General features: G+C 37.3%; 1 protein-coding gene across 11 annotated transcripts in view; it reads left to right on the forward strand.

Moving 5' to 3' along the window:
• The window catches only part of DPYD (dihydropyrimidine dehydrogenase), a 333346-nt gene that overhangs the window by 226240 nt on the left and 79708 nt on the right, over nucleotides 1-27398 (forward strand). For all 11 annotated transcript variants that reach the window (XM_021404735.1, XM_021404734.1, XM_021404738.1 and 8 more), the window contains 4 exons: nucleotides 1399-1467; nucleotides 5191-5274; nucleotides 21310-21430; nucleotides 22331-22450. In XM_021404735.1, the coding sequence (XP_021260410.1) occupies nucleotides 1399-1467; nucleotides 5191-5274; nucleotides 21310-21430; nucleotides 22331-22450 (394 nt within the window). The remainder of the gene's footprint in view (nucleotides 1-1398; nucleotides 1468-5190; nucleotides 5275-21309; nucleotides 21431-22330; nucleotides 22451-27398) is intronic.

The following is a 27398-nucleotide window of genomic DNA, read 5'->3' on the forward strand; positions in this document are numbered from 1 at the left end:
CATCCTTTCATAAACTGATTTTTCACAATGGAATGATTTATGTCTTTAAAATTACCAGAATCTTTTAAAAGAAATTTGTTTTTATTTTCTGAGTACTCAAATTATCTGAAATATTCAAATAGAATATAGAGCAAATTCTGTTTCATAAAATTTACCTACAGAACTATTCACAATAGACAAATGTATTGTACATAAGAGACAATATTTTCTTCTGTCAAGGGGTGAACAAAAGCATAGTCAGTAATGATTGTGTGTATTTAATAAAAAACTTGGTCATATACTTATGTGAAAAGTGCCAACAAATGGGCACTTAAGGGCAAGGCAGACATTTCAGCAAACACTTTCCTTATCAGAAGACTCCCATCTTGAAAGCATCAACCAGGAAATTGAATGGGTTGGGAGTCTGTAGGTAGTTAGGAAGGTGGATTTTCATAAACCATGCTTTTAAATATTTTGCCTGATATGATTTGAGTCAGTAACCTTCAACATTATGGAAATGTACAAGAGAAGTGTTTTACTGACTGAAAGTGAAAGAATAAGCTCATCTCTCATATGAATGTAACTAGTAAAAACTGTTTGGAAAAGAAAAACTGCCTGTGAATCAAACGTACACGCAAATATTTCATACACAGTAAGGATTGGCCAGATTTTTCTCTTTTCTCATTTCTGGCAGTTTTTTTGATCCCAGAGGGATCCACCAAAAATCTTTAACCTCAGCAAAGATACTAGAGTAAGCCATGATTACAAACAGAAGCTGGACCTGGAAGGTGCTGTGTGCAGTGGGGAGGAAGGGCAACACGTGGGAACTGTCCCTGGGGAACTGAAAGCACAAAACCTGGGAAAACAAAAGCTCAAAGTTCCCTGCCACTATCTTGGCCCTTCCAGATTTTCCCTACTTCCTCAAAGTCTCATCCTAGTTTCCTGTACACCAAGCTGCCTGTCACAGTGCTTAACTTGCATAGCATGGGACGTAAGGGCTGCTTTTGGTTTGTCCAGGCTTCCTGAATTCAGCTGGAATATTGGGTCACAGCTGTCACTTCAGACAGTAAACTCTCAACACTGACATCTTATTCATTTCTAAAAAGCCCTAACTACCTTTTGCCTCGTATAAATAGTAAATAGCTTAATTGCTATGACCTCAGAAACGAGTAGGCTTGACACTTTTTCTCTAGAACTGCCTTTGTTCAATTTGTTGGGCTTTGTGTGCTGAAGAGAATGTAACTTTCTATGCATTTTCTAATTGTCAATGAAATATATATCTCTATTTCATTATGCACACCAATGTATGCAGCTAGCAGTTTCCACATGCAGGTAGTTAATGTTCAGAATCATACTGAAGTATGGCACTGAAAAGTCTGGTAACGCTGCTGAAAATTATTGCCTTTATATTCTTTCCAGATCCTGATTGCCAGCATCATGTGCAGCTATAGCAAGGACGACTGGACTGAACTTTCAAAAATGGCTGAGGTAATGATTTCCTAAATGTGTTTCTCCGTTTATCTTTCTTTATTTTCCTTAAAAACAAGAACTGAAACATGGAATTTCTGAAAGAAATAGATTCAAACTGAAAAATGAGAATTTAAAGCATGTCCATTATAATTTGTTTATTCTGTATTTTCATTAAAATGATGGAAATGTAAATTTAAAGTAAATCTATTCCATAAAAATGGTCCCTTGGATTTTTAAGCTGTACCTGGAAAGCCTTTAGTCTTTGAATCTACATACTTTTTATTTGCATTTTAAGCAAACTGTATATTATGACGGATGCCATGATAAAACTTAATTCTACCTTTGAGAGCCAAACTTGATCTTACCTTGCCTACAGGCACACTAGTTTGACAGCACCAAAAGAAATTCTGAATATAAAACTCTTGAATATTTAAAGTATAAAAGGCTCATTTAATGCTATTCTAGTTTTAATACAGACCTTCAAAAATGATAGCAGAGAAAGCCAATGCATATAATAGCAGTCTGCATTATTCCTATAATGTAAATCCAATCTTACAGAAACAGTCTATGCACCAGAAATCTTGATTCAGTTTGAAGGAAAAAACCCTACTTAAAAACATGTACCTGTGTCCATAGGGAATAGTGTAAGAAATATTTGATTAACACAGTAATGCTTTCATTCAGAAAGGTGCCTGTATCTGAATGTACCACAGCCTTCTTGTTTTTAAGTGAGATTTTTCCTTATAGACTAAACTATCTAGAGGAAAAAAAGAATACATTTTAAAGAGAAAAAAATGAAGATTTAATGCACTTGGTAAAGAAAATATATATTTTTTTAATTTATTGAATTTATTGGTAGTATTAGCTGAAATCTATATGTTTTGAAAATATTAGACAAGGGCTGCTCCAAAAGTAATGCCTCCTATGTTGTTATATTGGCCTACAGCAGCAGAGGAGGTATGGCAGTATATGTTGAACCTTCTTGCCAATATTCCATTACATTTTATTGCTGTGTAGCAGATGGCAGCAGAGGGGCAATCTGACCAAACGGCATCTGATGCATATGACCCAAAGGTGTGTCACTGAATTCCTCCATGTAGAAAAATGACACCCATTGTCATTCATCAACATTCACTGAATGTTTATGGAGACCAGACGGTGGATGTGAGCACAGTGAAGTGGTGAGTGGTTCATTTCAGCAGTGGTGATAGAGTCATGAAAGACAAGCCGCGTTCTGAACAGCCACGCACAGCTGTCACACCACAAAATGAAGAGTGTCTCAATCAGCTCATCCACATGAACTGGCAGATTACAACCAGGGAACTATGTACAGAGCAGAATATCAACTTCAGTGTGTTGGAAACTATGGTTGAAATGTTGGAATATCACAAAGTCTGCACCAGGTGGGTCCCACCAATGCTCAAGCAGGACTAGAAAGAACATTGTATGCGAGTTTGTCAAGACCTATTGAACCAAGACAAGGCTGAAGGTGACAGTTTCCTGCATCGCATCATTACTAGTAATGAGGCGTGGCATCACCACTAGGAGCTGGAATGTGAATGGGAATGTGAATTCCCCATTGAAGAAAAAGCTCAAGATGCAGCCCTCAGTGGGTTAAATGATGTGCGCTGTCTTTCGGGATAGGAATGGAGTTGTCCTTCTGGATTTCCTGGAACCGGGACAGCTCAGCAACTCTGACTGCTACATCACGACACTGACTGAACTGAAGGCTCAAACTTCCACAGTCGGGCCAGAAAAGAAGATGACTGTTCTCTTTCAACATGATAAAGCCGGGCCCTATACCAGTTTGAAGACCATGGAGTGCATTGCCAATCTTGACTAGACTGTCCTACTACACCCACCGCATAGTCTGGATTTGGTGCCACCGCCTTCTATCTTTTTGGCCACTGAAAGATGAACTGCATGTACAACATTTTCCTAGCAACAATGCCATCATAGCAGCTGTGAAACAGTAGGTCACCGCCACTGCTGCAGATTTTTATGAGCATGGCATGTAGGCTCTTGTTCATCACTGGTGAAAATGCACAGGTAATGGTGGTAACTATGCTGAAAAAACAGCATTTTGTCACTTAGATTTTGCTCCATCAAATAGCGTTATTTGTGCTTTTTGTATCTTTTTAAGTTTCCATGGAAATACATGGGAGGCATTACTTTCAGAGAGACTTATATGTATATAATACTTATTTTGTGTAGGTATATTTATATATACTTGCGGGGGTGGAGCTTTTGATTTTTTTGTTTCCATGTGGCTGAACATGTACATTTGGACATCTTTTCTTCTTTATTCGGTGTTTCAAACCTTCATATGGCTATTTGGGACGACGCTTCACTGTTGTCTTTGGGTGTTTTAAACCTGTGAGGAAAAAAATCACTTTGGGGACTTAGGGAAGTGAAATTAAACATTATAATTAAGTGGCTTGGTGATCTTCAACGCTAGTCCATATTATACCTGTATTTACCTAATTGACCATGAAATCTTTTGTGGGATCCATACTTAACACAAGCCCTGGCCCTTCTAAGCTGACGGAGATGAATGGCTGTATTGCACCACTTGATCTTCTGCCCTCCAGTTTTAAGACAAATATTTTCATCTGTTTGTATTTATACTGCCCTTTTAGAAAAAAAAGTAATTATTCAAGTGCATGCAATAGCACGCAACATATGTAGTATGCCTTTCTGCTGCAAGGCTGCCGTTTGCCCCCGCTCCACAGAAAGCAGCACACCTATTGGGTACTGCACAGTCTCTGAAGCGCAGAGTGTTTTATCTCATGCCTTGAGGCCCTGTGGAGGAGGTGACGCTGAGGCTGCCCCAGCGGGAGTCCCAGCGACTCAGCGGCATCCTGGGGACGATGACCTGCTTACACAGTTGTCCTGTCACCATGCTGCCGTTGGGCCTGCTGGGTGGCCAGGCAGGGAAGGACCCCAGGTGTGCGGTGGCTGCTCCTGTGATCCCTCATGCTGGGCACTGCTGGACCACAGCCATGCAGCAGGCAGAAGGCACTCCAGTTCAGTAAGCAGCAACAAAATGCAAATGCAAAGCAAAATGCTGGCTACAGCCATTTGGAAGACAAGGGAAGAACTCCTTAGCTCAGGCCAAAGCGATTCAGCAAAGTGTGTTTGTGTGCTGCCCATGTACAGCACAGCTTTTTTCCTCTTTATTTTAGGCAATAGAGGATGGTAAGAGAAATCAGCACACATGCAGATTTTTCCGAATAATCTTGCTTGACTTCAGAAACAAAAATATTTATAACAAAATGTATGGCACAGTGCAGGTATCTGCTCAAAATCTAGAGAACACATGCATTAATGCAGATAGGGGAATTTTATTCCTGGGCCCCAGCTCTTCAGAGCACAGCCATTCCCTGTGTCACCTACTCCTGAACCTTGCCCTTGCAGCAATAAGGTTCTGTGAGTATATTTTTTCTTTAGCGTTATGCAGAACCAACTCTTTATTGTGGTGGTGTCATTTACATTTATTATTTTCACTTTAGTTCCCTTTATATTTCTGGAAAGCCACATGAATGTCTGAAAATTTTCTCTGTTAACGACCAGCATATTTCTTTTTCAGTCAATCATAACAACAGCTTTCTCTCTCTCTTTTTTTATCTTAAGGAGAATAATCAAACATATGAAGAAATCTATTTAACACGAGAAGTAAATGCCACAGGAAAGTGTACATTACTCAAAGTTATTTTTTTTTTCCTTTTGCATGTTGCATAGGCTGCTGGTGCAGATGCACTGGAGTTAAATCTATCGTGTCCTCATGGCATGGGGGAGAGAGGCATGGGCCTGGCCTGTGGGCAGGTAGGTGGCAACAGCAATCTCTTTTGTGTCTCTTCAGCAGTCCTACACCAGCACATGGCAAGTTACACTTTGGGGGGAAGACACAAGCAGCAGATTACTAGCTTGAGATTTTTGTGTTGAATGTGTTTAAATATTTAGCGTTGAAAGAAAAAAAAACAAGCTGAGAATATAAAAAATGCTTGGTTTTGCTCAGAACAAAAATGCATTATGTATTTGTCAGGGAACAGTATGAAAACAATTTCCAGAAAGTGCCTGGACAAAATTTGTTGGTTTCACTGCCAAGCCCTGTAGATATCTTTGAGATCACAACTTGGTACAAACTGCTTGTATCAATAATGATTTTGAAGAACATTAGATATACAGACGTTTCATTTTATAATGTTTTGCTTTTGAACCTAACTGTATTCTGGAATCACAGAGTGTACATTCTGGTAGTGCCATCTACAGTTAATTTTGTCTCTTTTATTAGCCTGGATTGTGTAACCTATAGATTTGATGGATGTATACAGTTTAGGTTGGGGTTATCCATATCACATGTCTCTGTCATGCAGAAACACAACATAGAGTTTTTCAGTACATCCCATGATTCCATTTAGGAGCATATGTGGTGTTTTGCCTGTGAAAAGAAAACAAACATGCTAAAAAGCCAGTTCCCATATTCATTTCTTTTTCTGCTTTTCAGATGTTTGCATGTTTTGCCCATAGTTTGAAATTTGTTTTTGTTCAGAAACATGCTCAGAAGTGAACTTGGAAATTCTCTGAAAAATCTTGGTTCAGATAGGATACCAGGAGATTTTTTTGCGAGTTTGATCATTAAATTTTCACAAGTCTGAAGTCTGTTTCCCTTTGCATGTACTCCAAAGGATAATAAAGATGACTTTGTGTATTTGAGTGCTTGTTTGGCTTGACTTGAATTCTGAGTGCTTGATTTCCCATCTTGCTACATTTTGTGGTGAGGAAAGAAGAAAAAGGAAATGCAGAGTGGAAATCATGATTACATGTGCTAAAATCAACATGTACTATTCAGTTTATCCCCTTAGACTGTGCTAGTAGACATCTTAATTCATCCTCACTTCCTCAGCTAAACATAAAACTTGGATAGTATGGTTGGATAACTAAACCATTACCTTTGTGAAACTATTAGCAGGAAGACAATAGGAGATGTAGTTACCCCAAAGCAACAGCAGGCATACTTTAGTTGAAGCTTTATCATAGCAATACTATCAGGCACAGTGTATGGGACTATTTTATTATTTTTGATATCAAAATGATGTCAATCTATTCCATGCTATAGATTATTATATTTAATGAAAGTAATATGGATGCTTTTCATAGTGAGTGGTTATTTTACAAAGTTATGATTAAAAATGGGAGGGAAACAAATTATAAAAGCCTTCCAGGATCACGCTAGCAAAACGGTAACAGTTATTAATTTTTTTCAAAAGCTTGTTTAACAACAAACAGCTGTAGTGGTCATTTTTCTAAATGTACGGAACAATTCCCACCGCTTCACTCTGCACTACGTAGTTTGGTAGTTTGGATTATCTCAACATGAGATTGCAGCACTGTTCATTAGAAGGGTGCAGTTTAGCCAGAGAGTGCCCTGAAAATTTACATGGGAGATTAAATTGGCTCATTTCAAGCATAGTTTTTTTTGTTGTTGTTTTTTTCTCTTTTTTTCCTTTTTTTTTTCTTTTTGGCATGTGCTATTTCTAGCTTTCACTGGTTGGAATAATATATGCATGTAAGTTGCTTAGATATGTAGTCAGTAGGGAGCTGTCTGGCTACATGAGTTTTTACATATCTTTCAGCTATTGTAAAATCAGAGAACCAAATGCAAAATCTGAGCATTCAGGGCTATCATGTGGATTTGTGGCTCTCCTTGGAGGGCATCTGATCCATAAAGCAAGGAGATTACATTATATATACATATATATTTGTATAATAATATTTCTTCCCCATACAATATAGATATTCTTTTGAATGTTTAATACATACTATTTCACTTAAATATATTAATGTTGTTTTAGCTGTCTTACTAAAAATGAGAGTTTAGAAAAGAATCTAGCTCTTTAGACAAACAAATGAATAAAAGTGATCCTTAGAGGGCCAAATCTGGAGGTTCTTCCTCTAAGCTGGCTGAGGTAAATTTAAATGTAGTTTATCGAAGCAAAGGATGAGGATAGACTAGATAAAATAATGATGAACATTAGGGTGAATGCTAACCTTGAGGGTCTACCCTGTGTGGAGGTCCTGGAGGACTCCAACGTAAGATGCGTAAGTGCTAGGAAGCATTTTGGCTCCATGTTTAATTTTCTTTTTGTCCCTAGAGCTAAAGTCAGATAGGTCATATATAGGTAATGTGTGGAGCAGGGGGCTCAGATATATTATGTGAAGAAAAAAACAAACAAACGAATACCAACCAGTGTAAGATATCTAGAAATTGGGGTGTGAGATTCTCTTAAATTTTTTTGATAACGTAATCCACATCTTCATAGGAAAATTTCTAAGCAATTTGGTCCATTTTCATGCCTAAACATTAAAATCCTTAGGAAACTACAGAAATCACTTCGATGAGAATAATGACAGAATAACATGCATGTATATTTTTACTATGTCTAATGTCTAAAATGTTCTTCTTTCTTTTTCTTCTTCTTTTTTTTTTTTTCTAAAGGTAAAAGAAAGGTTAATTACACTGTCTATTTTTCCTCCTCATTTCAATTCCTGTGGTGTGCCTAAGGGGAATGTAGAAATCTGGGAACACTGGATTTGGTTTTTTGTTATCTACTCTCAAACACTTCCACTGTTTATACCCACTGTAAATTTTAAAAATTCCAGATATATCCAAATAATACATGAAAAGAATTGGTACTAAGGATGGTCGTTCTTTATACTGAATTACAGTTCTCAGGTTTTATTTGATTTTAATTCCAAGTCATTAGTGCAGACACTCTGGCGCCTAAACAGCATCGGTAGCCAGAGGGTAATATTAAGAGGCATCTGTATCGCTGCCAATAAGTTACTTAAAGCGGGTTCTGTATAAAATGTCAATTATATTTACTAATGCTGATTAATGATAATAAAGTCAAGGTTTGTGTTCTTTCTTAACAATCTGCAACTGTATAAAAGTTTGATATCATTAACAGTTGTAACAGAATTTCCATCATTATCCAAAACAACGCTAAGGCAAGGATTTTCTGTGCATCAAATAACGTACACATTTAATAGGAAACCTGAAGATAATATGGTGAATGGCAGATTATTAAAAAAGGACAGCATAATTTATTACTGAAGTAATTGTAGAAGAAAATTGTAAAAATAATAAATCAGTTGAATATCTCAGAAGGTAGCACTCACGCTACAGTGTCTAACTTGAGGTGTTGTATTTGTGATGTGCTTTTTGTCTCATTGAGAGATTATTTACATATATATATATTTTTTTTACTAATCCTAAAAAGTGGCATTAACCATTCAGGATCATTACTATGATGTGAAATCTACAAATTTCAATGCTTGGCTTTTTGGTTTTGGTCCAAAAGTCAACTGTTCCCTCCAGCTGTTCTGGTAAGAATGAATAAAGAGTTGAATTGAGTCAATAACCCGGGTTTTATTTTGCATTCCTGCTAAGTTTTGTGTTTCTCTCTGTTGTACAGATGAAATGCCAGGTTTAGCATTTGCAATGTGCATATATGTAGAATCATCAGCAAGACTGACTAGGACAAGTGATACACAAATACTTTGAAAATATCAGTAAGTCTTCTAGCCAAACGGAAAGTGAAAAACAACATGTGGAAAAAGAGCAGAACAGCCTGCAGCTACTGGAAAGGCAGTAACAAAGCTGCCAGACGAGTAGCTATGAAGTAAGCAAGGTGTACTGCAGGTGATACAGCAAGAAAGGAACAAATTGCAGCCTGAGCATTTCAGGTTGGGCATCAGGAAAAAATTCACCCAGGAAGTAATGCAGCACTGTCGTGTGCTGTCCAGCAGGGCTGTGTAATCACCATCTCTGGAGTTTTCAGGGCTTAGGTGGGCAAAGCCATGGCTAATCCCATCTGTTGTTGGTATTGTTCCCACTCAGATCAGAGCTAGAACTAGCTGTCCTCCAGAAGTCATTTCAAAGCAACATTTCTATGTTTCTGTGGCTTCACTCCACAAAATTTCTGTCAAAAAGTATTGCATTGTTTATACTAGAGACAGGGACCGAGTAGTGGATAAGGGGAGGCACAAAGACTTGTTCATTTGGGGTGAGATTTTCAGTATGAAATGGAGATCTCAAGTTGAAAGGAACGTATCAGTTGCATTTCTGAAGCACGCAGGATCCTTCTGTACATTTTAAAAAACATAATCAAAGATCTTAGCCTAAGTACATGAACAGATTTTTTTATGCTATGAGCAAATATTTTAAAATCTTATAACATCTTGGATGATAAATATTTCTTGTTAATCAGTCATACAATCTGACCTCCAATATATAAAATATCTTCACCTATCTCAGCATTAAAGCTATAGGTTTGAGAGATTGTTTGGTTTTCTTATTTTATATTGAAGGAAACATATTTCTCTTGTGAGCACTGAAATCCAGATCCTGGTTATTTAACTACTCAGGTCACACGTAGAATGAACTTGCTTTGTTTTTGTAGATCTTTTCTTACCTTTGTTTTCATTTTACTTAAACTCTGCTTGCTACAGCCTCTGCTGCTGCGTTCATGTTTATTGCCTGCAATTAGGATGCAAGTTTCATAAAAGCCCACATTGCCTCTTTCAGAAGAAGATGGGTCTGTTAAAAAGCAAACATAACAACAAAAAAAAAAGAGTAACAAAAGCCCTGGTTACTCTGGAATGATGAAAACTAGCTGCATGGAACAATTAGATTTGCTCTGCTGTACCTTGGAAATAGGAAAGATGAGGCTGTTTCTTAATTGAAGTGCACAGCATAGCATGATAATTCGCTGTTGCTCTGCCAGCAAGGAGCTTGAAGTATTTTAAATAAATGATGCCCCAAACAGAATTTGATTATATCGATGTTCATGTGGCATTCTAGTATAACCCTACAATAATACGCTGGTTAAGTATAATTCATTGAGTCCTGCAGGCAGAATTAGTTCCCCCCCTTTTGTATCGGTTACTGCAATAAATTAATGCAAAGTACAGCAGGGTGGTGTTGCGCTGTGCTGTAACAGCAGCATTGTCCCCCAAAATCCCATATAACTGAAACGTGGTTACTGTTGATGTTTGTGGTGAGGTTTCAGGGTTTGTATTGTTCTCTTGCATTGGCTGCTGTCATCCTTTTTGGGTGGGATCTTAAGAGAATAAGGCCTAACTGATCCCACAGCCTTTGTGTCTCTCAGTCCCCTCTATGGCTTTGAGGCATGTTTTTGCTGAGTGACCTGTTTCAGTCAAATCTCTCAGAGATGAAACTGTTCCAAAGATGCTGCATTTCTGTAAGTTTCATAAATCTAGGCAGCTGAGTAGAGAAGGCAAGTTGTCTGCTGCCCTAGCTGATGGGTATATGCATAGGAAAGCTTGGTCAGACACAGGAGATGAGATCCCCAGGTGCAGACTCCTCAGACAGAGGGATTTTGTAGCTGAGGTGCTGACAGTGCTGCTCATTTGTCACTGCAGGCAGGAGTGATGGCATGCGCTGCTTCTCCCTGAGCTGTTCACAAGCCATGCACATTGGTCAGAGAGCGAAGAGCCACCCAGCCCAAGTGATCTTCTGCAGAAAAGTGCTGCAGGGCCCGAGGAAGCCCTGGTGCACTGCAGGGACAGTGCGCTCAGCATCATGACCCTGTGGGGATGGGGAACATGCAAGGAGAAAGGCTGCTGCTGGCTGCCTCGTTCAACTCATGCGGACCTCAATCTATGCACGTTTTTTCTCAAACCAGAAAGGACGTTCTGTGGGCTGATTCTCAAGAGAAAGAGCTTCCTGACTGTGTGGTCACTGCCGGTTGGTGAGCTCAGCCACCTCCCCTGGGACTTGCCTTCCATTCCCTTCCTGTTGGCCTCATGGGATCTGGGAGTAGGGAAATGTTGCGGTTTAAATGGATTTCTTCCACATCTTTAGTTCCGTATGTCCTTTTAGAGCTCATGTGTTCTGCTTTTTGCAGCACATAAAAGGAGACGATGCCTAATAATGAATTATGACTGTTAACTGCTATTTTGTCTTAAGAATTCTGTTTTTCATACACTTGAGAAGAAATGAATTAAGATGCAAAGTTTAATAATGTCATCATCAGAACACTATTCTGTAATTTTATATTGCGGTTTGACAGCATTTAATCCACTGCTATTACTTTGAAAAAAAATTAATTGAATTTCTAAAAATACAAAATAGAAAATAAAAAAGGGATTATAGATAGGGCAGAAATGTTAAGAGCACTACCACCTTACTGCAACTTTTTAAAGACATGGTGCGGGTGTTAAAAATTTGTAAATATTTTTTATGTGCAGTGATATTTATTTGCATACGGAAAGCATTCTCTACAGAATCAGTTTTCTTAGAAAATGCAAACATTATTCTGTTTCCTTGAAATTCGTGAAAATATGGTAGTAAGCTGAGGATAACCTTATTTTCAGTCTCACTGTGATGGAAGCATTTCAGCTAAAGTTCACATTATGGATGACAAATGTCACAAAGAAGGTCAGTTCCTCCAAAGTATAAGTGAACTACCACTGTTTTAAAAAGAAATCAGAAAGATTTGGGCTGTTTTAATGGCACTTCAGAGGCCTAACTATGACAGAATATACAGTCGATGCTTTACAGAAGGAAGGAAAAGCATGATTTTCTTAAAAAACAAATGGCAACCTGTACTTATTCATGCAGTTGCGTTTTAATGCACTGAGAAACTTTCAGAAAATGGAAATGTAGAAAATTCAGGCAAGTGTATTTCTGTGGTCTGCAGCAGTTAAACGTTTGTGTTTTTACTGATTCCATGGGCTGCTTTGCCTTTGGATGTGTGGCTGCTGCATAACATACTGCATTTGTTTCTACTCCTCATGTCCAGTAAAAAGGATTTCTCGAAAAGGAAAAGATCAGCAGCAAGTATCTATGTGCAAGTAAAACAAAGCAATTTCATATTGTTCATCTTGGTGCACAATAAAAGTTAACTACATTGTGCATGTTAATAGCTTTTTCCTTCTATGCTTTAGTTTTATGCTACTGTTTGATAAAGGTAATTAACAAAGTCTTTCCCTTGCCTACAAGGAAGATTTTCAGAATTAGATTAATACTTGAAAAATTTTGCCTCACCTTCTAGTAAAATTAGTGCACAGAAGGCTTGCTATTTACAGTAGATCAAATCTGAATCAGGGCCCATATGACTATTATTTCAAAACTCAGTGGGAAATCCTCAGAATATAGGTTTTTAAATCCTTAGGGTTTTTTTTTGTTTCTTTTTCAAGATTCTTGTACTTTCTGCCTCTTTGTTGTAGAAAAGGGACCAAGAACTTACCTACTTGACCTCAAGCAAAAGCTACTCGTAGCTGCAGCACTCATATATTCAAGTTCTACGCTTTCCTTTGAATTTTTATTTTTTTTTGTATGATGTAAACCTTATCAAACCTTTATGCATTCTAGAAGGTAAAATCTGCATGAAGTAAGAAACTGAAATATTGTTAAATCATTCTGTGTACTGCTTTTTACAGTGACACAAGAAACAATATTTTGGTTGGATAGAAACTACCAAGATAAAATATTTGGTTTTGTCAAGGATATAAAAGCATTTATACATATTAGTCAACATTTTAAATATACCACCACTGTTGATAAATAAATCTTCCTGGTTATTATCTCTAAGATGCTTATGAAAGGTAAATACGCTGTTTCACATATTTCATTGAAGGTTTAGACCCAGTCGGTGTCGGAACAAAATCATTTACTGATTTGAATTGGCAGTTTGCATTTCACCCTTTCAGGCCAACTATTATTAACCTCTATTCTGACAACCAAAGACAATAATGGTTATGTCTGAGTCCTGTTATGTTGCATTAAAATCAATAGCTGTAAATAGTGATTCCTACAGTTTTAGCTGACCTATCTCAATTAGATATACCTATAACATTTTTTAAGCCTTCTAGTTCATTTTAAAAGTAGATATTTTTCTAATGGTGTTGTTTCTTCTGGTTGTTTAGGTTATTTTTTTAATGTACAAAAAAGAAGTAAGAAATTTAGTAAGAGGAAAAACATTATGGTTCAATCATCCACTTAGAGATAAGACTCAGTTTTGAAAATAAATTCAGTTGTCTTTCTCTTAGTGGTGGGGAGAAAACAAAAAGCTTTTATGTGATCTGAAAAAGGGAATAATTGCAAAGCTGACTAAATAAAGACAGCCACAAACCTTTCAAGTCTCACTTGTGTTTGATCTTGACATCCCTCTTACCATTTGTCTACCCCCAGTACAAATTTATGTTTTGTACTTCTGTGTATCGGTCGATCAAAAATTTCCAGCTCATTTTTGACCTTGTCGTCACGTTGGTTATCTTCGTAGTCCTCAAGTGCTACATTATGAAAGAAGAAATGTAGGAGTACCATGGTGTTAAAAAGGAATCCAAAGTGGGTCTCCCACACAGCCCTTTGATAACTGTATTCTTGAGTTTGGATACTGACCTATGTTAGTACTGGATGCTATTAGATGAGATACGTTTAACACTTATCAATACTGTTTCCTGTGGGTGGGTTTGGAGTGTTTTTCCTTAACATACTGCTAAGCATTGTTCATTTGTATATATTGAGCAGTGTACTAGAAAGAGGAAATGCTATAATAATTTATTATGCCTATTTTCTACATTTGGGGTAGAGAGAGGTGATCAAAGGCTGTTTGTTACAATGCTTTTAACATCTTTCAAACCTTCTAATTGGAGAGCTGAAGAACCGACAAATAGTGACTGTGATGCCAAATGAGGGCAAGAAAGAGCAGGATGGAAATCTGCTAAAATTGAAGCTTATTTTGAAATTCAGATACTATGAAAATATTTTACAAGCCTTTTAAGATTGATTTGGTTAACTTTTTTTTTTTTTACATGCACCAAATTTATTTTAAATGTTTTGAAGTAGCCTAACTATGAGAAATACAGTAGTGTCTCACATTGGCTTTTTTCAATACCTGCTGCTATCTCTACTAGTGTAGGCTTGGTTTCAGAGCTTTGACTTCTCTGCTCAGCCATGACCAAAGACTGGACCTAATCTTGAGTGACTTGATTTTGTTCAGTGGCACACTGGTATGACCGGAAAAAAAAAAGGAGAATCTCTATTAGGCTCCCTCAAGTGGAACTTGTAATGACTGATCTGAAGAGCAGTTGCTCAAATCACAACACCATGCTTGCAGCTCCACTTTAAGGTAATGAAGTCCTAGCATGTAAGAACAAAGCTAAGAGGAAGGACTTTTTCAGTTCATACAATATAAAAAAGAAAATAAAAAATTTTTGAATAAAGTCACAGTGTTGTTGCTTAGAATTGTACATGGTCAAAAGCAGATACAAATTAAGACACCTTACCACTAATACATATGTAATATTCAAAGATAGATAAAATATGTTTTTTTTATCAAAAATGAATCGGAATTTAAACTATAGAAATAAAAATAAATAGAAATAAATATAAACACAAATGGAGTCTGTATGTGGTCTCCAAATGGTGATGTTTTTGCTTAAATGAAATTTTGTAACAAAAAGAGAGGATGTAAGCTGGGAAAACTAAAGAGAATTTCCTAAGCTATATTTCTGCGTTTCAGTCTGCGGTATTTTCTAAGCAAAAATATGCTTATTTCATTAGCGTTACCAGCTTATTCATAGAAGCCACATGATATTTCTTCAGTTTAAAGATATAACAGGTTTGTTGGCTTTTTTCAAATCATAAAAATAACAACTACTATGCAGAAAAAAATATAAATGCATACATTTACCTAACAGACTTCTCTTAGAATATTTTTTAAAGGAAAAGATCATTTTAAAGAAGAAAGGTGTATTCATGAATTAAAGCAGTAAACAGCAGTCACAGTACATATTATTGCTCTGAAAGTTTAGCAATGTGAATGTTGGTTAGTTCTTCTCATATTCATCACTGATGTTTTTAGAAATTTTTCCTCCAAAGGAGTGTGTGTATATATATGTTAGCGTATGTATATATATATTCATACACACAGTTAAGTTGCAACGAAAGTGATGCCTTCTATTTATTTCCTTGGAAACTACAACAGATACAACAAAATAGAAACAAAATGTAATGTAATATATGTGGGAAGGTTTCACCCCTACTGCCATACCACCAACATTTGCCCCGATATAATAAAATAAGAGGCATTACTTTCGGAGCATTCATTGTTTATGCATCTTCACATACAACTGTGAAAACTGTTATTCCTGCCTTGAGTAAAACTGCCTCATTTCTTTCTTTTTGACAGCTGTGGTCATTAGATGTTGACCAAAAGCTGTCAAATTTCCCGAGAAATGAGGAAACATTTTTTTTCTTCAGATGAGAGTAGAGAGTTATTTGTCTTCTATCTTGGGAAATCCTTCCCATTAAATTGACAGTCTTTAAACAAATTGTTAGCTTTAATTGCTTGAAATTTTACAAATGCACATACTAAAGTGCCCCTCTCTAGGATGGGAGAAGACAGTAAAATTAACTAGCACATTCAGAAATGTTGTCGTCTTTGCTGATTGATTGCAATTCTATATTTAAGGCAGTTCTATGAATGCATTGTTGGACATCTCATAGGAGAAAGGAGAAAAGAAATCTTTCCTCCAAAAAAGATGGATGTTAAAGATACTAACTCGCAATACTTCACACTGAAACTCCCACACTTTACTTTTTCCTTCATATTTGAAGGAATGGCAAAAGAGTAATTGATACTTCACATATGAAGAGTATTGATATATATATATATGTATTTAATTTTGATTTCCTAATGTTTTTCTAGCTCCATGTTTGATCTGGAAAATAAATATGTGATAGACATAGAAAAAGCATATCAGGTTATCAAGTCCTAGGGACATATATGGGATCTCTGTAAAAGCTGCATCCCCCGATCTACACCTTTAGTTGATGTAGTGAATTGAATGGGTGAGGAATCTATAGAAACTGTAGTGACTCCCCTATTAAAGCTGCTCCAAATGTATCTCACCAGCACCTGCCCACACCGCAGATCATGGCAGGTGGTGCAACTTAATGTTAACAAGGAAAATATAGCGTGGCCTGGAAGAATATCTACTTGCTAGTTGCAGATGGTGAAGGAGTCTTCCTTCTTTTTCAGAGGATGCATGTGAGACCTGGTGGGCTCTCAGACAGAACTCAAGTTGAGAATAGGTTTAACCCATCCTTTGTAGGCTATTGTTGAATGAAACGGTAAAGAGAGAATTATACATGAATTAAATTTAAAAGCCCAATCTTGCAAATACTTACTCAAAGTTTTTGTTAGGCAACATCGTTCCTAAACATAAAAGCCCTCTTTCCATGTCTTGTAGCAATCGGTACTATTTTGGAAAATGTATCTACTGTGGAGTATGAGTGTAGAATATTTTTTCATATCATGAAAGACTGCTCCAATGGAAATAGATGTATGAGGACTACCAGATTTTTTTTTTCTGGAGGGCCAGTGCAGAAAGAAAGTCTGTCACCAGAAGAATGAACTGATGAGGGATACTTACCTCCTCATTTGCCTATCAACCACATATAAGAAAACCATATCAACTTAATGTAAGTTAAATTAATTCAAAGGCAAGATGAATCCTCTCTAATTTAGAACTATTTCAAATTGCAAATCTTTTCACATTATGCAGGATTTATCTATGAAACTCCATGGCAAGATATATATACGAGAAGAGTTTTGTGACTACCATAGACTTGAGGTTTTTGAAGAATATAAAACTTGTGATTGAATTAAATAGAAAAAAGATTTGTAATTTCTGAAACTTTGTTGGTTAAATCATTGGAGTCAGTGATAGAGGAGATATAAGGATGTTACATGTAAGGTCCTAATGTATCTTGCACATTCTCTGTGCCACCTAGAATTTCCCATCATCACAGTCAGGATAATGGACTTGTACAAATCATCAGTGTGATCTCTAATGTTAACGTCCGTAGTCCAGTGTAAGAAAACCTTCATACAGATATAAAATCAGGATTCTGACTGAGAAGACTTATGTTTTCATACTTTCCATAACCGCAAATGTCCTTACTCTGTTCTTATTGAGACAAAACTGCCACCATTATAGTAATTAAGGCCAGACTGAACTCTGCATGGTGTAGTCCATTTTCTGTAGCACTGAATAGGCAAGATCAACTAGTGTGCTCTTCTGAGTAGTAATCTTCCTTCTGAAGTTCTCAGGGAAAATTCTGTAACAGGTTTATTTTTATGACATATTTCTGACTGACATTATTGTTCATTATGCATACATGCATACATACACACGCTCACACATACGGGCATCCCAAGGACTGTTTGCATAGTTAAGAAAATCCTGTTCATCACGCTAAAGTAGTTGCATTTTCATATTTTGCATTGCTCAAATACTCTCAAATACTGATTGAATTCAAAATTGTGAATATTTCTTTTGTTAATGTGGAAAGTATATCGTGGTTTAAAACCTAAATGTGGCTATCTACCAGGAAAACCTTTTCAGATCATTATGCAAGTGACTTAGTAAAAGCTGAGCACCAAAACAAGGTAGGTTTGAGGAGTTGCACCTCAGCCTTTCTGACTCTCTTGATTTGTTGAGCAGGTATAAGGGTATTTCCCTACTTCAGAAAGGTGTTTTGGATCCAGTATAAAGGTTGTGCAATAATAGTTTCGTGTAAAAATGAGGGCCCTGCAAGGGCACTGAAAGATAGGTAATAATAAATAGTGCCAGCATTTCCAAAATGTACAGCCAGACATTTTTGTGGTAATCTCTTCATGGTTTCATCTGTTTTCGTGAAATACATGGAAAGGTTACGTACTATCTGCATAGCATTTTCATGTTCCTCGTTAAACATGCAGGGTGTATCTGCCTTGGGGACAATAGGATGTGGGATTCATCTCATTACCAATGCCAAATGTAATCAGAAGACAACCTGCTGCTTTAATTTCTGAGTACTTATTCTTATAGATACAGTTGTAGTTAAAGTTATCATGTGATCATCTAGAAAAAAAAAAAGGGAGGGGGGGGAATAGTTGTTTTTCCTCTAGTATATCTACCCATTGGCAATGAGTAGTTAGGATTAAAAGCTCCTTTTAGCCCAAGGCTGTAATGAATATTCAGGAAAAACAATTCTGTACTGCTGTTCGGGGAAGTAAAAAGACAACCTCTGTAACATTAAAATCTCCTGTGCTTCTGGAATAAACAAGCAATATTTGATTAAGAACAGGAAGACAGAAAACACACTGATGTTCATCTCATACCAAAAGAGACTTTATATGACATTAAATTACCAACAGATTCCTGTAGATACAGTGCATGAATCAATATTATATCTTAGCTGACAGTAACTTCACTAAGCTTTCATTTAGATGGTTTAAAAACAAACAAACAAAAAAAGATAGAGCAGGTAAATTAAGGGTGGTACCAATAGATGTTAAAGTCCACTGAAGAATTTGTTCATTCTTCTGGATTAACACAAACAGCAAAATTATGGTACAGACTCTATATCAATTGCACTGTATCATCATTAATAACATAACTTAAAACCTAAGTATGTGTAGAAACATTAAAAAATGTACTCGATTAAGCAGAATAATATTTTAGTTCATATTGCTGATTTTGCAAATGTAAATGCCCATTTGTTTTTACAGCTAATAGCTGTACATACAGCTGATTTTACATATCAAGCCATTTAGAAAATGCTTCTTAACTTTTTAGGCTTCATGAATCACTTTTATCGTGATAAAAGTTGCAGGAATTTCCATAAAGTTGAATTAGAGTTAAAAAAAAAAAAAAAGATATTTAGGTATTTATATTGTATTAGCAGTGACATAACTATTTTTAGGAGAGATTTTTGTAACATAATTTACGTGTCTTAGGGTCCACTTCCTTGCAAGTTATATTCTCATCCTTTGAATGTTTTATAAATCCAGTCTCTGCTAAGAATGATTAAATGGACTTTGAAAATTGGCCTGAAATGCAAAATATGTAAGTAAATTTAAGGCTGTACATGGCCACTTTAAAACTAGTGATTGGTTCCAAGTTACTTACCTTGTTCATTTTGCACCTGAGTTTAAAACTGTACCGAATATGATAAAAATAAAAATTCCCAGAAAAGTTAGATTTAGAACTACATTTCAAATTGGGATAAAATTTTAGTCAGTGATTGCACTTAGAAGAAAAATCTCTCTTTCTGATCACTTAAGACTTTCTCGAAAGTTGCCTTCTAGTGTGAACTCTACAAATCATTCTCTGTGCAAAGATAAGCTCCTATGGACTGGCTAAACTGTCTTAGGGTGGAAAATGGGCTAATGTGAACTAAAGAGGTCTGCTAATGAGTTGTTATCAGATGCAGATTAAAATAACTGTAATTTTAAAGTGCTAATGTGTGCTGGAATAAGATTTGATATGAAAGCACTGCAACCACTATGAAGTCAATATAATGAGTTATGTAGTGCCAACATTATTGTGAGGTTTTCTGAGGAGAATAATTATCATAAAGAATATACAATTAATATCTTCTAGAGGGTCTCTCATTTCTGCATTGGGCCTCAAGGAAATTTAAAGCAGAAATGAAAGTCAAAGATGCAACAACTTTTATACTGCCAGTGCAATGTTCATACATATTTCATGGAAGCTCATGGGCGAGGAGATGACCATTTCTATTGGAATGGTGCAGCTAAGTTTCAAGATTTTACTGTTCACATCAAACACTGTGTACTCTCTAGGAACAGCCTGTATTTTTTATGTTTGCATTTAATTGTTGATACAGAATGACAAAAACAGCAAGGGAACATTTCCTGTGTGTTCACTAAACTGAAAAGATTCTTGGTGTCCACTGGATTGTTTTCAGCTAAACTTCATTTAGGCTTATCCTATTTTCATAACAATGCAGCTTTCTAAATTTTTACAATATCCAAATGGGAGAGAATTTTTCTTTTATGACAGACTTAATTATCTGAAAGAGCGATAAAGATTTAGTAAATGTAAATAACTGCTGCAGTACCAATTAACCTACCCACAGGTTATGCTTGTAGTAAATCTTGTAACAGTCCTTTTTCTTGAACCAGATCATGCCTCATGTTCTACATGCTTTAGTGCTGCAAATTTTAAGATATTTGCTGAAAAAACATTATTAATCGCCAACAGGAAAAAAAAAAAAAACCAAAAAAAACACCAACACACACCCTAAGAGCTATATTGGAGTATAACTGGTATGTGTCAGAATCACAGTGTTAGTTCCACTGAGGTGTTTTCAATGCAAAGGATAGCTGATTACTGTCGACATGGTACGTTTTCCATAAGTGAATTAAATGCCTGGAAGTCATAAAAAGCCAACAACTGATTTTGATTTTGTGCTTTAAAAGAGGAGATTTTGATCTTTCATTTACATTTTGGATATCCCAAGTTAGTCAGTCTAGTCAGAAGTGAGTCCAGAAATGCTGAATTGCATTCTGATAGCCTTTCAACCTTGACTCATCCTTATTGTTCGGATCAAGGCACAATCAGCCAATACTCAGGATTGCATTATTTTACATGATGGTGATTATGTTCAACACTCCTTACATAAAGTAAGTCATTAAAATTGAATAGTAATTTTTAAAATAAATGGGTAAAGAAACTCTCTTTCTCTCAGAAATATATTTTTCCCAACCCTGGAAAGGGAACATTTTGTGATGTCGTTGTCTTTTGAAAAAAAACAAGTTTTGTTTTTTTCATGAGCTAACCTTTCTGTAATGGATATGCAATTACTGGATGAGTCTTAAATAAGCTAACTAGTGAGAAGAGGTTTGGTCCCGATGTGTAATTTCAGAAAATCACAGTATAGCCTCTTATAACAGAATTTTCTATTGCCTTGATATACCTTTTGTTCATATTACTTTTAATTATGTTCTATATTTATCTGACCTATTTGAACAGGATCCAGAGCTGGTGCGGAACATCTGCCGCTGGGTTAGACAAGCTGTTCAGATTCCTTTCTTTGCCAAGCTGACCCCAAATGTCACTGATATTGTGAATATTGCGATGGCTGCGCAGGAAGGTAACTGACTCCACTGCACAAGCTGTGCAGATTTACTAATTTGCTGGATGTGGAGGGGACATGGGAGACTTGCAGAAATAATAACAAATACCAACAGAAGCAAATATGAAAACAATTTATTTGATGTTTAGATAAATACAGTGATCAAATGTTTCTTAACTTTGTCCAGGTTTAATGTAGAATATAGCAATATATAAAGAGAATTATATTAGATTAACATTAAATCATGTAAGTTTGCTTGCTCATATTTCTATCATATTTATGTGTTTACCATACCACTGAATCTTCCCTTATTCCTATGTTTAGTAGTAAAAATAGTGCATCCGGAGAAATAAAGAATGCAACATTTGAGGGTATATATGTATTTTTTCTTCCTTATAGCTTATAATACAGCAGGGTAGGGAATTAATTTAAAAGTAGGTTTATTAATCCATCACTTAGAAACATGGTCATCATTTCTCCGTTGAGAATTTCTCACAGCACGAAGCTAGAATAAGGGCTGCCTGTGTCAATGCAGAGCTGCTGTCAGCAGCTCAGAGCCGGTGACACCAGTGCTGTGGTACCTTCCAGTGTCAAACAGCCTCTGTAGTAGATTCCTTCCCACACAGCTGGACGACAGAGATCTGCCTATCTACCCCTATTTCCTAGGTGCTGTCTTGTAACCTTTACTCCTCTTTCAACTGATGCAGCCTGCTTTAAATCTAATGTTAAATTTATCAGCCCTGGACTTGTTTTAAAGACCCTTCTGCACATCCCCGTACAGTTTGTTCCTTTCTGTCTTCAGCTATTTATTTGAAATTCTAGTTATTTCACATTTTCACAGTTTTTTCTGTTGTGTTTTTCCCGCTCTTGTTCTTACACAAGTTATTTAACAAAAAGTGACTGACCTTTCCCTTACAGGTGGCGCAGATGGTGTTACAGCCACCAACACAGTGTCAGGACTGATGGGACTGAAAGCAGACGGCACACCTTGGCCAGCAGTTGGTGCAGGACTGAGGACCACATATGGTGGCGTGTCAGGTAGGTGTTGCCCTTTTTGATGCATACCGCTTCCTTGGAGACTTTCAGAACATCGGGAGGTCCTTGTAGTGGGCTAGAATATCATGTCTGCAGTCACACCGAGTCCTTAAAGCTCACTGCTGGTCAATGTTTCTAATAGTCATGACAGATGGAACAGATTAAGTGTGAAGGCTCTTGTGTTGCCCTTTCCTTAATGGTAAAAAGCTGCATCAGAATACTGTGATAGGGTCACCAGAGAGGGAGCAAAATCTCTTCTCTTGTGACCCTTGCTTTTCCTCAAATTTTTCATTCTGTCACAATTGTCAGGCCCCACGTTAGACAGAGGCTAATGAAAGGGCATTGTAGGGGGAAATATCAACAATCCAAATGCAGTGTATATTTCATAGCCCGAACTCCAGCTTATCCTCTTGCCTTCCCACTGAATGCACCTCTTCAAAGTAGATTATTTCATCCTCTTCCTACTGTGGGAAAAATGATATATTGTATCAGGCAAATATATTCATTTTTTGTAGTGTATTCCTTGAGATATATATGCATATCTTGCATAGACCATATTTCCAAGTCCTGCATCACAGTTTAATTTTAAAACCAGCAGCACAACTTTTACACTCCAGTTCAGTGCCTGTGCACACTAATGAATTAATCCATTGACCCTGTGCACTCTGTTGCTGTGACAACATGAACTTGGCCCTGCAAAGACAATACTCTGAGCTTCTTGACTTTACTGGTATGGAGATTAGTCTCCTTGGTGATAGAGGTAGCAGTAAATAAACGTAACAGAAGTAATAGTGTTCTCCTGATTGTCAAACACTAATTTATCAGACCCACCTCTCACTGCACCCCAAAAACATAATCAGAGAAAACCAGACAGACAAAAAAATGCTTTATTTTATGCAACTGATGTTATCCTTAGAGAACCATAAGAAATGCAGCAAAAGACTCTTTTTAAACAAACTTTAATTTGGACAAATATATTCATTGGAAAATTGCTTTATTGCCTTAGATAACTGCATGAAATTTGGAAATTTTTAGAGAACACTAAGAGGCAAGAAAGAGATAACAATCAGAAAAAAATGTTATGCCAATTGCATAATGATTATTTCACAGTGACAGTCCAATAAGATGTTATAGTTTTAATGTTATGCAAAATGGGAGGAAAAGGGGAACAAGAAGAGAACAGCTATAGCCCATTTCAATTTCTCTAGCCTGCCATGTTGACAGGAAAAGAATAAAGGAGGTCACAGTGGGTGCTGTGCATTAAAAATTAATAAAAGAACTATTGCAGTAGTATTTTATATAAGTAAAACCATTCACATTTTCTCATTTAAGTTGCAATTTCTGAATAATCCTTCCTACCGTAAGTCTGTCTAATAAAATCTATAAGATGACTGCATTATGAAAAGTGTGTCTCATGTCACAAATTTAAAACATGCATGTAGTGTAAATTACAGTGGCACCTGGATGCTCAGCATCTCCACGTTTTGTGATTCCGTTATAAATGAGAATCAAGGAAAAGTTCTCCATTTCTTTTATTTATATAGTGCGTGGGTGCCTGTATGTAAGTATAGAAATCTATTTTTCTTCCTGAAGTTTTGCGCATATCAAAGGAAATAGAAGATGTCGTTTTGGAATGCACTATTACCTATGATGCAAATCTGACGCATGTTTAAAACAATATGAAAACCACTGGAAGTGCTGTTTTGAAAGAGTATATAGTTGCAGAGAAATAAATAAAGGTTTCCTTCTGGTAATTGACATCAGTATGCTCCAAACCCACAACTCATTGCGCAGAAGAAAGCCACATAGCCAATAAATTCAGTAGATGCTGCACACACATCACAGTATTTTCCGCTCAGTGATCAGGGTATAACAGTATACAAATTTTCGAAACAAGGACAGCAATTTTAAATCAGGAGAGCTAGCATGCTTATGAGAAGGCAAGAATGGGAAAGCGTTGGCCTTGTCAGAGCAAGGGGCGGGTGGCCATGGGCCTGAGCTCTGTTCCTGGCCATGGCCTGCAGCCAGACGCTTGACCTTTCCCTGCGCCATTCTCCTGTCGGTTAAATGGCAGTAACACCATCTACGTGCCTACAGGCTCCCTAGAGAGTGCCTTGTGCTCCTCACATGAAAGTTGCTTTTCCGTTTTCATTTGCTTAAACTTCTTGTTCCTTTTTGTTCCACTGTATTGTCTGATAAAGCCAATGAATTTTTGTTGTTTTTTCAAATAATTCCTCTCAAGATATAATTCATTTTTAAGTGAAAGTCAGTGTAGTGAGAGTCAGTGTTGTTACATAAGTGATAAGCTGGGGTTATTTTCTCTATTTTCTTCCAAAGCACTGCTGTCTTATGTTTTCCGGTGTGCAAATCTAGAGCAGATACAGCCAAGCTGTATCTAGCTTTCTGGATTTTTTCCAGTTGCAGAGATTCTCATTCTCTTTTGGACTAGAGCTGGTCCCTATGCGGGGGGAACCTACAGCACAAGAGCTGTGGGGCTGCAGCACGGCCAGTGCTGTGTGGTATGGGCATGAGACGTGGCAGCCTTCCCATCAGGGGACCTGTGGTGGTTTGCAAACCCACCGCAGCTTGTAGCTTGTGACCTTTGGGTTCACCTGGCTGCTAAGGAAAGGTTCATAATGGACTTTTGGTGCTGGATTGAACTGGAATTTTTTTTAAAGAAGCTTGTGTTTCACCACTCTCTTTATGTGTAACTTGTAGGAAACTCCCCAGCATAGAATCTTTTGAGTTGTGAGAGACCTTTAAAGGCCATCTAGCTCAACTCCCCTGCAATGAACAGGGACACTGATGGCTTTATCAGGTTCCTCAGAGCCCCGTTCAGCCTGACCTTGAATGTCTCCAGGGACAGGGCACCCACAACCTCTCTGGGCAACCTGTGCCAGTGCCTCACCACCCACACTGCAGCAGGAGGCCAGTGGAATGCTGGAGGGTACCCTCCTTAGCTCCCAGTGCGAAGGCCAACATTTTGCCCTCAGTCACAGGCAGTAGGCCAGCTGCTGCCCACTGGCCAAAGGGCTCTACTGAAAGCCTGAGGCACGCTGCTGGGAGGAATGAGCAACATGATGCTGGGCAGTACTGCCTGGGACTCTCTGCAAGCCAGCAGCAGGGCTGTGAGGAATCTGTGGAAGCTGAGCACTTAGAGGACAGCTGTTCTTCATCATGTCATCAATTCACTGTGGCCACACATTTCTTAATATAGTGCAGCTTACCCTCTCCAGGTGAGTGTAACACTCTAGTGAGTTTGATGAAGGTTTCCATAGAAGTGCAAATAATGAAAGTCTGTTAATCCCCTTGCCTAGCAGCAGCCTGACATTTTGACTTGCAGTCTTCCCTACTTTCCACTGTTTAAAAATGTGCTCATAGATGGCGATGTACTGAACAAAGATTTTCCAAGTGCGCCTTCCCCTTGGCCTCTTAGCTCCTCATATGCTGCATGTGAGGCAGCTATGCAGGAAGATTGTTGTTCCTCTTCCTAGAACAGAGAGCCCCTGGAAAGGGATTGGCTTTTTAACTCTTTTTAAATGAGTAAATAACAAGTTGTTTACTATGTTTTGTCCCACATTAATAAAAACTAAAAAAGTGATTAACATTGTTGACAGACTCTGAATTGTCTTTGGGAAAAGATTTATCAGTTTTTTAAAAGAATCTAGAATATTATTTAAGTATTTCAAAGATGCAGAGACTTAATGAGATTAGTTAAAAACCCCATTAATTTAAAGTTGTCACAATTAGTGCTTGCTTCCCAGCCAGTGCTCAGGAAGTGACCTTCCTGTTCTGATATAATTTGATCAGCTGAAAATTGCTAAACTGTGAGAAGCATGGCTGTTTCCTCCATCCTACCCTACTGTGTGCTGGGTGGTTTTGACAGGGAGGATTTCAGTATCCCAGGTGAGTATTTGGCCACTGGACTGTAGAATTGGTCTCTCTCTATCTCCCTCTCTTCCCTGCAAATATTGAATTATTAATACAAAGTGAAACAGCTCTCGCAGGATACACAGTATCCGTAGCAGAGCCTGCTGACCTGTACAACTGTGTGTTTTGGGAGACCGGGTTTTTAATCCCTGATGTGAATCCCACCTGGGTCCCCGGGACTCAAGGTTTATCCTCTGACTATTGAACAAGGTGAAATCTCTTTTGTTTTTCTTCACTTTCTGCCTCTCTCCTGGTGCCAGAAAATCTTTGCAGGGAAAAAAAATCACTGTAATTTTGACAAATTTGTGTTTTCGAAAGAAAATTATCTTCTAATTGGCACCATAGAGCTTCAGCAGAGCCCAAGGGCTACAGTAGCCCTTCTCATTTCTGTGGCCCTGTTACATGAGAGGACATTGTGGTTAAAGGGGCCTGGTGTTCATCCATTTTTTATAGGTTTCCAGGAAGTACTGAAAAAGTGGGAATGTCCTGATGAAGCCTCCAAAACACAGCTTTGGAAATAAGCCCTTGGAATTAAAGAAAAACATTGCAATTAAGATATGGCTCCCTAGACTGTATTACTATCATATCTGCAGAATTAGAGACATCGTTTGATTTCCATTAAGGAGGTTTTACATTTGACCCAGCAGTATTTCAGGTTTGAGAATATATAATACTTTAGATTCTACCCTGAGTTCTTGCATGCATGCAATACAGAGCATTCATTTCTTAAAAAGAAGCTAATGCTGTTATTTATCCTCACAATGAATAATGATCACCATCTCTGAAAGAGATTATTTCATCGGTATAAATATAAATGATTTTGAAAATGTGCTTTGTAGGTACTAGAGTAAGATGCCAGGTTTCCCAGAGAAATGTTAATATATTGTCAGCAGCCACATGCTTTTCTAACATTTATTTCCCTTAAATCTATTTTAATTTTTTTAAAAAACCTTTTTTCAGGAGCATTCATACTGTACTTCCATATTACAGATGTGTTTTATATCATGCATCACATTGGAGC

The sequence above is a fragment of the Numida meleagris genome, chromosome 7, assembly GCF_002078875.1.
Source record: "Numida meleagris isolate 19003 breed g44 Domestic line chromosome 7, NumMel1.0, whole genome shotgun sequence".
Lineage (NCBI taxonomy): Eukaryota > Metazoa > Chordata > Aves > Galliformes > Numididae > Numida > Numida meleagris.